Source organism: Symphalangus syndactylus, chromosome 8 (genome assembly GCF_028878055.3).
Source record: "Symphalangus syndactylus isolate Jambi chromosome 8, NHGRI_mSymSyn1-v2.1_pri, whole genome shotgun sequence".
NCBI lineage: Eukaryota > Metazoa > Chordata > Mammalia > Primates > Hylobatidae > Symphalangus > Symphalangus syndactylus.
In genome coordinates, this window is record NC_072430.2 from 68,318,866 (window position 1) to 68,332,366 (window position 13,501).

At 34.4% G+C, this 13,501-nt stretch overlaps 1 protein-coding gene across 1 annotated transcript in view; it reads left to right on the forward strand.

Moving 5' to 3' along the window:
• Nucleotides 1-13,501, forward strand: part of LOC129487942 (cilia- and flagella-associated protein 47) — a 477,840-nt gene that overhangs the window by 225,573 nt on the left and 238,766 nt on the right. Inside the window, exons 34-36 of the mRNA XM_055289494.2 lie at nucleotides 3,609-3,706; nucleotides 3,999-4,115; nucleotides 10,834-10,968. Of these exons, the coding sequence (XP_055145469.1) occupies nucleotides 3,609-3,706; nucleotides 3,999-4,115; nucleotides 10,834-10,968 (350 nt within the window). The remainder of the gene's footprint in view (nucleotides 1-3,608; nucleotides 3,707-3,998; nucleotides 4,116-10,833; nucleotides 10,969-13,501) is intronic.

Sequence of the window (13,501 nt, forward strand, 5' to 3'; positions counted from 1 at the left end):
AAACAATTTTGAAAAGGTGGAAGAAATTTTGAAACTACAATAATTAAGACTGGATGGTACTGACAAAAGAATAGATGTGGAGATCAAAAGAATAGAATTGAGAGACAAGGAATATATCTACACAGATATAATCAACTGGGTGTTTTTGCTTACAAAAGTGCAAAAGCAATTAAATCAAGTAAGGCTAGTGTTTTCAACAAATATTACTTGAATAATTGGAAGTGCATATGTAAAAAATGAGCATTGACCTATACCTCACATGTTGTGCTAAAATTATCTCAAAGTAGATCATAGATCTAAATATAAACCTACACAACTTTTATATACATACATATATATACACATATATACATGTATACACGTATCTATATGTATTGGACTTTACGATATTAAAATTTCTGCTTTGTGAAAGACACTATTAAGAGAATCAAAAGACAAGCTACAGACTGGGGGTAAATATTTTTGAATAACATATTCCACAAATTTCTTGTGTGCAGGATACATAAAGAACTCTCCAAACTCAACAACAACAAAATAAACAACCAAATTTGAAAAATAGTCAAAAGTTCTGAAAAGATACATCACCAAAAAACGATAGAGAGATAGAAAAAAGGCATATATAAGTTGCCCAACACAATTACTATATAATCCAGAAATCTCTTTTCCAGCTATTTCACCAAAATACATTAGAATTACCAAGCATCATATGTTCTCACTCATATGTGGGAGCTAAGCTCTGAGGATGCAAAGGCATAAGAATGATACAATCGACTTTGGGGACTCACAGGGAAAGGGTGAGAAGGGAGTGAGGGATAAAAGGCTACCAACTGGGTTCAGTGAATACTACTTGGGTGCTGGGTGCACCAAAATCTCACAAATCACCACTAAAGAACTTACTCATGTAATCAAATACCACCAGTTTCCCCCAAAACCTATGGAAATAAAATTTTTTAAGAAAAAGAATTGCTGATCACAATAAGCCCTACATGAGATAATTTATAGCAGTTTTTTATAATTGCCTCTAAACTGAAGACAAACCAAATGCCCTTCAATTGGTGAATGAATACCAAATCTCTGTGACATCCATCAAATACAGTACTCAACAGTGAAAACAACAACGACTATTGATTCACACAACATGGGTGCATCTTAAATGAATTTCACTAAGTAAAAGAAGCCAAAACAACAAGACGCCAGAAGACTACATATTGATATTGTGTGATTCAAGTTTTACAGCATTTTGGTAAAGGTGAAGTTATTGAGATTAAAAACACATCAGTGTTTGCCAGGTGCTAGCAGATGAGGGTAGGGATTGACTACAAAGGTGCAGGATGTTGGAATTTTGGGGGTGATCACACTTTTCTTTATGGAAACGTGATGGCAGGTACATGAAAATGTATTCCTCAAGTTCCTATAGGTGTGTAGCACAAAGAGTGACTGCTAGTGTAACTAATTTTATAAAATCAACCAAGATATGTAATTAAAGACAAAATGCAGACTGTGACAAATGAATATAACTGGGTTACCAATGTTGGACAACCTCACTGATGGTAATGAAAAAGAAATGAGCTTATTTAATTGCAAAGGACTATGACTGGGTAGTCTAAGACTAAAGGTGTAAAGAACTATACATACACACCTTACTCTAGTTTCTCACAGGGGTATGGCTTTGCAATTCTCAAAGCACTTTATATACATACTAGGGTTTAACCAATACATAAAAATATTGTAGATAATGAGATTGAGATTTTTCACTGTTGACAAAATAAGGTGGGGCGGGTGTCATAATGAATTCTGTGGTCCTGAGTTGTGATTGGTGGAGTTGGAAATAACAGGATAACAATTAGTTGTTGCTGTATTGTTATGTATTCATTGACTTCTGATTGGAGGATTTTTTTTAATTCGTTGTTTTCCTGTTATGAATGTGATTTTCCTGCAACAAGATGTTAAGCTCCTTCAAGACAATTTCTGTCCCTCATCTAATGTCTGTACAAGACAAGGATGTGCTATCTGGTGGATACAGTCTATGTCCACTGCTAACTGACTGATTCTCTATCAATGTAAAAGGCTAGTAAATTACCTTTTTCAGATCAAAAGTTATCATTGCTTCCAGTCCATAGAAATATAAATATTCACTACAAAAGTGAAATATTTTGCTTTTATTGATAGCTATGGGTGGCAAATATACATTCAGAGAAGCACATTTTACTTAGCTGAGAGAGTACATCTTAGGCTCTCAGCACATACATATACACAAGATAGTGACTATGTGAAGTGATGAATATGTTAATTAGCTTGATTTTGGGAATCACTACACAAGGTATACTTATATCAAAACACAATTTGTGTTCTGTATACATATACTCTTTATTTGCCAATTATACATCAAAGCTGGACTAAAAAGAGAAGCACATGTAGGTTATCATTATTCAGCCAACTGGCAATGTGTATTTAAAATCATTAATTCAATTACATTGAATCTTATATCAAAAATGTTATTTATAAGTTTCAATCAGGAAATAATACTTTGAAAAGTACAGAGGTTGTTTGCTATGCATTAGTTGAAAATCCTTAGTGATCTGTGTTTGCTAGACTGATTTTGTGACGATATGCTATAGAAATCCTATAGAAATATTCAATGTCATAGCTTCTCAGATGAATAAGTACTGGACATTGTCTGTGAAGTGTCCAGGATATCTGTGATTCAAGAGATAATTAAGTCTTCCAATTCCAGGTGTAAAGCAATCCAGGTTTTGAAGCTAATATACATGTCATGGGTGTACCATGTCATGGTTTTTCTTCTTCACAGAAAATGGGAGTAGAGAGATTTGAGGGAATTTATAAAGATCACCATTTGCCCCTTGTTTCAGACAAGAAATTGTCTCACACCATAAAGAATCTAGGCTATTTGGAAACTTACTGAAAAAGAAAATGTCACATTCAACATAGCAATTATTTCCACTGTTTAAAATTAGCCTCTGCCCAATATAGGTCAGTATTTCAGATATTCACTTAAAATTCAAATACTTCCTCTTTTTGTTCCAGACTCAGCATAGTAATCATGTCTGTAATTGAGAATTCCTTTTACTACTCCTCCATCCTGTATTGCCTTTTATAGGTCAATTTTGGTTTCTTTAAGCCATAAATCTTGAATTCCTTTCACATACTTTCCTGCCATGTGGATGAATTTCTGCAAGAAATAAAGAAACTGGCACTAGCACTCTGAAGTTACAAGTAACTCCATGCCTTTTCAGTCTCCTTACCCATGTTGATGATCACTGATTAAACATTTGAACCTCAAGGTACTCAACAGAATGGGTAATTTTGAAACATTGAGTTTCTATTCCATTACCACACTGTAGTGTATTTTTCAAAGCAGCTCATACAGAAATAAAGAAGACAGCTTGCAATTGCTTATAAAGCCTTACAGATAACTCTCATAGAATTAATCTTCTGAGACTTAACATTTGTTTTTATTTCCAATGTAATATACTTTTTGTTTTCCAGGCAGAAGCAAAATTTTCTTTTACTGTTGCTCAAATTTCCATAGGTATCTTTTAATAAAGTAAAACTATTGTTGTATTTACTCTCCCTCTCTTTTGAAACAGACGTTATCCCTTCTGAGAGACTGATAGTAAATTTTGACAAAGACCTTTCAGATGGTCTTGTTTTTGCAACACAGTTGGGAGCCTATTGCCCATTCTTGGTAAGAGTCATTTTTATGCATCATGATCTTATATTATTTGAAGAAACTTAGTGATTAAAATTTGAAGTATATTTTCTGTAAACAGATTCTTTCGAATGTCTTACATTCAAGTCAAACATCTGAATCTGCATGGCTAGCACTACCTTTTTGTTTATTCTTGCATTTTGATTGCAATAATTTATTACTGACAAATATTAATATTTAAATGATTCTTTGCCTAACTTAGAGAACACTTAAAAAACAGAATTTTTTATTCCGTTACCAAAAGGTTTGATTTTTTTTTTTTTTACAGATTGAGTCTCATTTTATAAATATGTACACACGACCAAAAAGTCCTGAAGAGTACCTGCACAATTGCCTGATTATTGTAAATACTCTTTATGAAATTGACTTTGACATGGAAATACAGGTGGGTGCCTTTATATTAAACATTCTACAAACATTTTATAAATTTCTTTTGGTAGCTTACTCATCTATAATATTGCTTTGTTCATATTTTTGAAATTTAAATTGAAACAACCTTTTGATGAGACATTGCTAAAATGTGGAAATTGAAATATGACTCCACAGAAATCGACTGGATATTTTAAAATTTGTATAATTATATACATCCAGCTGTGCATAATAGGCAAGTACTTCCAGTCCAAGTGCCTGAAACCCCAAAAATAAACATTGAGTGAATTATAATCATTACTCAAAATCTAAGAATGAACTAAAAGAGCATATTTATTTAAATGTAGATGTCATATTATTATCTTCTGATTTAGTGGCAAAAATAAATTTTCACTTTAGTATTAAAATAAATGTTAGTGTAGAGGTCATAATGGCAATATACATTTTAATTGTATGTTGACCTCCAAGTTGTAATTCCATTTGGCTTTTCACATCAAGACCTCAATAGCAATAATCAAACATATACTGGATGCTTACTATTTTATGAGCCTTTTGTTTGTTACTTAGGGGCAATAAAATGGTAAAATAAATGATTCCTGACTTTGAATACATAAATTGATTAAATTATCAAGATATTTGCCTGTTAAAAGATAATGTTCTACTTATTTGTTAATAATGGTCTATGAAAAAAATGAAGTATAGAATTCAGATGAAGGAAGAGATCAGTGTGATGCAGACTGATATATCAAAGACAGTATGAAAGAGACAGAATTTAATTGGCATCTGGAAGGGTGAATTGGATTTGCATTGGTAGTGGTAAGAGAGAAAGGTGTTTGCTCAGAGGAAGTAACATGAACAGAATGTAGAGTGTGAAAAATTGACATATGTTAAGGAAATTGTGTGAATAGGTTTCCCCAGTTGGAGTTTGGTATTGGAAACAGAGACATAGGTGTATACTGGGATATTGAATATCAGCATAAAAAATCAGGAATTTATCCTGTGGCCATTATGGGGGATAAAAGGCCTTTACTCTTGCAACAATCGTCAGGGTGGACCGAGAGGAGAGGAACTGGTGACAGGGAAAACAGACCAATCGCAATGCAATTTGAACTGGTCAAGGAGTACAGTAATTACTTTCTCTACTCATATCATTTTAATTAGGATTAAAACATAATAAACTGATGTAGGAAAAGTCATGAGGTTTGCTAGAGTTGGTGACCAGCCACAAAAGAAGGGCATTGGAGAAAGACTATTATAACTAACTCTGAATTTTTCATTCTGTGATCCAGAAAGACTGATGATACTAGTGCCCAAAATGATATCTTATACCTGCTGGAGAAATGAGTTTTATAATTGCTCACTTTTTTCTTTGTATTGAAGTCATTGCATGTTAATATCACTTTGTACCGTTCCTGACATTTGTATTCTTTTTATTTCATTTTCTTTTCATTTATTTTTATTTTTTGGTACAGTTGTAAAGGGAAACTGCAATCAATAATTTTAGTCAGAGAGTTCTGTTATAATAGTAGCGTTTTAAGGACAAACTCTAATAAAAGACTTTGGTTTTGAAGAACAAAAATATTACAATTCCCATAAATTCAACAAATTATTTAACCTCCCTCATGAAAGACACTGGATACATCCTTCAGGGGTACAGATGTGACAAAACTACACTCATGCCTTCAAAGGTGTTGCAGACTAATAATCACAAGTTGCATGAAACAAAGCTGATGCAAAGCGACAGTGAATGTCACAATAGACATAGAAATAATATGCTATGAGACTCAAAGGGGGTGAGAAGTCACTCTAAAAAGGATACCAGGAAAATTTACACAGAACACTTAGTGTTTAAACTGACCCTTGAGAGTTTGATAGGAGTTCATAAGAAATTTAAAATACCTTTGTTTAGAATAACCACACATTGTGACTCTCTCCTTTACTTTTTGATTTCCTCACCTATGTTGGCTCAATATATTTATTTTATTGTATAGTCAAAAAATAATTTAAAAATAAATATCTACTAGATAAAAATGCAGAAAAATTGTCCAAGATTTGATGAATGAAGTAATTGAAAGTTGGCTTAGCAGATAATGACCAAACCTTTGTCAGCCAATTCCAATGCCTTAACTCTTTATTAGCCCAGATTTACCAACCACACTAAATGGCAGATTTAAAACCATCACCCTCTAATGAACTTATACATAATGAATTAATGCTAGTGCTTGTACTGGTCCACCCCTGAATCCTGTAAAATTCAGCAACGGACTTAATTATTAATGCTTAAGTTTCTTCTTTATTAGGTTCTTAATTGCAGCCTGAAAATTAGCTTCGTAAGTTGCTGGGGTAATGTTATGTCTTTTTGGAGAATCCTGCCAGTAGGAATATATAGTTATTACATATTCTTCTTTTCATTACATGATTTTTATTTAAAGCAAAAATACTATGGAATTGTTTGACCACAGCACAGAATGCATGTTTTATTCCCTCATGCAGAGATAGATAACAAAATAAATATAATATGCATTTATGGAGCTTTACTTCACATAATTTAATGAGTAATGATTGGAGCTAAGGGTGAATAGACAATCTAATTTTGTCCTTAAATTTTTTTGTTTCTTTTTTTTTAATCACTTGTTAGGGTTCTCTAGAGACACAGAAACAATAGGATATATGAGTGGGGATTTATTAGGGGGAATTGGCTCACATGAACAGAGTCAGAGAAGTCTCATGATAGGCTGCCTGCAGGCTGGAACACAGAAGAGCTGGTGGCATCCCTCAGTCCAGAAGCCTCAGAATCAGGGAAGCCAATGGTACAGCTTTTAGATTTTAGTCCAAATCTAAAAGCCAGAGAGCCCCCAGAGAGCACTGGTGCAAGTTTCAGAGTCTAAAAACTGAAGAAGCTAGTCTGATGTCCAAGGACAGGAGGAGAAAAGGTGTCTCACTCTGGAAGGGAGAGAAAGCAGAGAGTCCTCCTTCTTCTTACCTGTTTGTCCCATCCCCAGCTAATGGGATGGCATCTGCCCACATTGAGGGCAGATGTTTCTCTCTCAGTCCCCTGACTCAGCTTCAACCTCCTCTGAAAACACTCTCACAGATACCCAGAAACAATGCTTCACCAGCCATTTAAGTATCCCTCAATCCAGTCAAATTGACACCTAAAATTAACCTTCGCAATCACTAGGAAATTTTCAGCTTTAAATAACAGAATTCTTGAGTAAAAGTGGTTTAAAAATAAGGAAATGTAATATTTTATAATAAGATAAAGCCAGATAATCAAAGATTATAAGGATAATTGTTCAGTTTTTTAACAAAGTTATCAGAGATTCAGTTTTGCTCAACCATTCTTGATCTGCTAGCTTCATTTTAGGACTCTGCACAAGTAACTCCAAAATTTCTGCAGAAGTCTCACATAACACCTTCATACAGTTCTGTTTGGGGCTGGCTGAGTGGCATCTTTTCTTGTGCTTCTCTTTTTCCAGAAGGGTTTACCTTTCCCAGTGGCCCCACAGCATATTCCCCATTGCATATCATTGACCAGAATTGAATCCTATTCTTGTGGCTAACCAGTGGTTGATTAAAAATAAAAAAAAAAGAATATTCACAAAAAGTTAGGTTCTTAGTAAAGAAGAAAGGAGACAATGATTGTTGGGAAGGCACTCAATAGCTGTCTTTATAGGATTATGGTATATCATTGTGTACCGCTAATTATATTTGGTGTCTTATTTGAAAGTTAGTGATACCTTAAAGTTATGGCACATTAAATCCAGCATAAAACTCAAGATCTTATCACTCCTTCTAGTTACTGATGGTGAAACTGAGGCCCAGGAAATTCAATTGACTTAATCAAGAGCATGGCACTGTGTCATAGCAGGACTTGAATTAATTTACCAGATTTCTTGATTTTTTTGTTATGATTTTTATGATTTTTTTGTTTGTTTACATTCCTGCATTTTGTTAATCTAGTAGGAAAACATAGTCATCAAGGGGAAAAAAAGGACCAATACAATTGAAGTTATTTTTGGTTAGATCTATATAGCAAAAATAATGATTATGTCCATAAAAGTACTTTCACATGAAATTTTTGTTTTAAATAAACGTAACTGATTTTAACATTTGGCTTTCTAGCCTAAGGTTGACAAAAGTCTAATTGCTTCAGGTCATTTTTGTTTAAATGTATAAGGAAAGGTAAGAATGCTCTTTTATTTGGTTTTTCAGTATAATGTCTTATTAAATATAGTTTCCCATAAAAACATATTTTTTAATTTGCCAAATTGCTGGATTTTTCAAAGTGTAGCTTTTGAAATAATTTTCATATTGCTATTTTTATCATTTTATGGGGTACACACTAAAACATGGCTGAAAAGACTTTGATTCATCCCAGACTTAGCCCAGAGTGTTCTGCCATTAGTACTCCTGTTTTCCCCAGTAAACACACCTCCCGTCACCCTAGATAGTCCTCTTCGGATCATACCCTATAGGCTGATTCCAAACACAGGGTCCAGCAGAGCCACACATTCTTCACTTAAAAATTTACCTTTGTAGGCTTCAAAAGTGGATGTGAAAATTAAACTCTGCATTTTTTTATTTTGTTCTTATCTTCAATCATTTTCTACATCTATTTGCTAATGTCGTCTTTATTAAAGAATGTGAGACCACAAAATACTGATGAGAAATTTTATGGTCCTGGTATATTTCCAAGTTTTCCTCAAATTATACTCACAGTTAGCTTTCTACCCTGCTAAGGTAGGCCAGTTTTCTTTCTGTCAATCTTCTGCCCAGGCACCTTCATTGGTAAGCCTTATTTCTAATTAACAAAACAAGAAAGAACAAACTCTTCTATTTTCCCAAGAAGAATAAGAGAGCATGAGGAAATGTGGACTAGCAGATCACCAGTGGGGCTGTCATTATTCTCTAAAAACTGCTGCCAAATTTCAGAATCAAGTGCATTAGTTCCACATAGCACGTTGGGTCTCCTTGGTTTCCACACTATTTGCATTTCTAGGCCGGGCTCAGATCGTGTTCAGTTGCTAACTTGAATATGTGCCATTAAGTCATAGCAGACCTTCATTTCCATTTTGTGGAAGTACAGAGAGCTCCTTGTATATTGACACTGACAGAGTTGTTTGTCTATTAATGGTGTTTTTTATGTCTTCGAATCCCTCACACCAACCCCAATACTTTTGTGCTGTGGATAACTTTTCCCCACTGCTTCTATCTTCTTCTGTTCCTGACATTACTTTTTGGCTTCAGCTTATGTTCTGGCTATGTTTATTGTCCTGATATCATTGCGCTGTAATTTTGGATTTTATCTCAAATATACTCCAGTAACCATTACTAATGTGTTTTGTTTATCAGAGTAATTACATCCTCTGCCTTATTGTTTATCTGTTCTGGGAAAAGTACTTCTTCAACTGCCCCCTACCTGATCTGCCTGAATTGTTGCTCTTATTATGTTATTTCTTGTTCAGCAACCAAGTCCCTCACCCTGCCATCTAAGACCTCCACAATGTAGCCTGGCACTCCTTAGTCTTTTTTCTCACTAATTCTCCCATCTTTTCTTATGTGTGACCCAAATGAAAGTTCTTTACTGAACATACACTATGCTTCTCTATCTCCTCATCCTAAGTGATTTGCTTTTCTGAAAAAATACACCCTTTTCCTCACATCAAACACAACATATTTGAAGTTCATGCATTCTATAAGGCCCATTTAATGTGCCATTGGTTCTATGGGCCTTTGCTTGAAAATCTCTTGCCATCTTTAACTTCAGGAGTAATAGTCACATTAGTCATAATTTCTAGAGTGTAGTGTTCTTCTGAGTTCCGACTAGCTTTTACGGAGTCTGAGGTTACAAGATCAGTGTTCTACTAAGGACACATTTATTTTTTAACACTTAAGTCAAGCTCTTCTGATTCAGAGCGGTATTATTGCTGTATCTATATTTCAGTGTCATTGTCAATCACAAATATTCTAAATGTTTTAAAGTAATTCAATAATTGATTTACTATGCTTTTCCTCTTTTTATATTTTTATCTATTATCTTATTTGGTGGTTAATATTAGGCGTCAACTTGACTGGATTGAAGGATGCCAAGATGACTGGCAAAGTTTTGTTTCTAGGTGTGTCTGTGAGGGTGTTTCCAAAGGAGACGGATGCAGGAGTCAGTGGACTGAGAAAGGAAGATATGCCCTCAGTGTGGGTTGTTACCATCCGATTGGCTGTGGCAGTGGCCAGAACAAAGAGACAGAAGAAGGGGGATATTCAGTTTGCTTGTTTTTTTGTTTGTTCTTTTCTATTTTTGTCGTGATCTCTTTCTCCCTTTGGGAGCAGGATGTCCTTGGACATCTGATTCCAGGTTTTTCAGCCTTTGGACTCTAGGACTTGCACCAGCAGCCTCCTCTGGGCTTTCAGCCTTCGGCCTCAGAATGGGGCCTGCACTGTAGCTTCCCCGGTTTGGGGGATTTGGGACTTGGCCTGAGCCATGCTTCTGGCTTCCCTGGGAGCCCCTATTGGCTTCTGTCATTCTGCAGTTTGTAGCCATACTATTGTGGGAATTCGCCTTTGTGATTGTTCAGCCAATTCTTCCTAATAAATTCCCATTCGTATATGTATATATGTGTATGTGTGTGTGTGTGTGTGTGCATATATACAGATATATATCCTATTGGTTCTCTACCTATGTAGAACTCTGACTAATGAATCCTCTAATTTCGATTTATCTTCTTTGAAACTAGGCCACAGACATCTGTGACCCAAATCCAATCCTGATGCTCATGCTTTGTGTCTACATGTATGAAAGGCTCCCTACATATCTCCCTAAGAAGGTGGTGTCCTTTGAATGTACTCTACATGACACGGTGCTGAATAGGGTAAGGATAATTTTGGGGTCAAAATGCATAAGGAGTTACACAATTAAGAGAGGTTTTAGATATTTCTTTCCCAATCCAAAATTAACAGCAAGCATCTATATGTATAACTTTATTAAAAGTGAATATGCTTTATCAAATGTTGCTTCTTCTAAGCCAAAGGTCTAGATGAGCAAAAGGTGCAATTTTTGCTTAAGAGTAATCACCACTTAAAATGAAATGATGACTCTTTTCTTACTCATTTTCATTTGATTTAAAGTAATATTATTCTGTATACAAGTTAATTTACTGCTTTGATAAGATTCATGTTTATTCCTTTTTTCAGGCTGTTTTATGTGTGTCTCTCTTAATATATAATTAGGAAGGAGGATAATTTTATATTTTTGATGCAAAACTTATCCATATGTGGTCTTCAAAAGATATGCCAAGGTGATCTTTGATCTGTAATTGTAACTTCTTTGAGAAAATAACTGTAGCCTCCATGATGGTGTGAGCATCAGTTGATAAGGATTTAGTTAAAAATTGAAAAAAAAAAACAAACCACAAAACCCAGGTTCTTATCTCAAAATATAGAGGGCTGAATTTAGTGAAAAGAAAGCCTCCTCTTCTAGGTTTGTGTTAGTGAATACTGAGGTTCAATCTCTTTTATTTATTTCTTTTCTTTTTTGTCAAAAAAAAGACGTAAAATTCCATAGAATTCAGTATTTACTATGATAATTCGCTAATTGCAATGATATCCAAGGGCTTTGGATAAATAACTAGCCTTGAGCTATAATTATATTGAATTTTTGACTTCAAACTAACATTTCAGAAGAGTTAAAAGTTTTTTGCTTAGGCCTGCAGGAGACAAGAGTGTAAATTTAAGTATAATTTATTACTGTTAACTATTATTACCAATTCTCTATTTCTGTCTACATGACTGTATTCCTTCATATCATTTAATGGTTATTGATGTTTTTAAGTAGTTAATATTAATGCTAGCTAATGTTTAAAAATAAATTTAAATTATGATGTTAAAAACCAAATTAAATCATGTTTAAATAGAGCATGATTTATTTTCTCATGTATTATTTTGCTAGAAATAATGCTCATACCTAAGATTACAGATAAAATTATACAAGTATACCTTTCATTTTTCACAATGTAAGGAAAATTTTTGAAAGAAGAAATAAATAAAATGTATATGCAAGATAAAACAAATTACAACAAGCTTTGATTTTAACTTTTATTTAAGAAAATTAGTGATTTGGAAATTGCTGAGAATCTTTTATGTATTTTGCTCCTGTGAATCAACACGATGAATGGCAGTGCGTAAGTCACAGAAAGTCGTTCTTACCACCAGCCCTATCAATCTTACAGAATATAGAAAAATCTCCAGAAATGGCTACAAAATTGAGAAAGTATTTTTTTTTTTTTGAGACGGAGTTTCACTCTTGTTGCCCAGGCTGGAGTGCAGTGGCAGGATCTCGGCTCACTGCAACCTCTGCCTTCCCAGGTTCAAGTGATTCTCCTGCCTCAGCCTCCTGAGTAGCTGGGATTACAGGTGCCTGCCACCATGCCTAGCTAATTTTTTGTATTTTTAGTAGAGACGGAGTTTCATCATGTTGGCCAGACTGGTCTTGAACTGCTGACCTCAGGTGATCCACCTGCCTCGGCCTTCCAAAGTGTAAAAAAGTATTTCTATAGCTATGGGCAAATAATAGAAACAGAATTCTAGATCAAGTACAAGAAAGTAGTGGTCAGTGAAAAAACGTAGAGTGCAGTGATTTTCCGAGACATTCAAAAGCAGTTGAATTTTGTTTTCCTTTTGAAACAAAATTTACACAGAAGCAGAATAAAGAATGTCTGTCATTGCAAAAAAGGAATTGAGACTTTAAAACTTTCTTTTGTTCCCTTAAGCAGCTAGCTCTTCTTCCTATCTATTCCTCCTCACCCCTACAGGAAATCCTGGAGTTGGGTGGTATGACTGTCTAACCACAGATGAGTCCAATACCATTTTGTCATATGTATGATATGTATGATATAGTGACAATGAATGGCTTCCTTATGATCTAAACAGTTCACAACAAATCTCCTATAATTTTCAACATTTCCCTCCAAAATAATAGGAATTAGCTCTCTGGAACTTAAAATCACTTGGTCTGTTAATGAATATTTGAAATACATACATTTGTATGAATGTATGTACATACAAAAAGATTACCACACCACAGTGGGGTACCACTCTATAGTGGGGGTCTTGCCCCCATTATTGATGTCTTTAAGTATTTGAGAACATGAGGCCTCCAAATCCTTAAAGAAACTAAAGTTGGAAATGCTTTATCAACAACAACACACTTGTTCTATTGGTTACCAAAGTTCCCATTGAACCAAGAAAGTAATTAATCTTTCACCAGATTTTCATCATATTCCTTATGACTCACTATAACCATACCTACTGCTACTTTTTCACTCTTCGAATATCTGTGACTATAGGACCTGAACTTCATAATTTGCAGTGACCTTTTATTCACTCTAATTTGACCAATTATCCTTT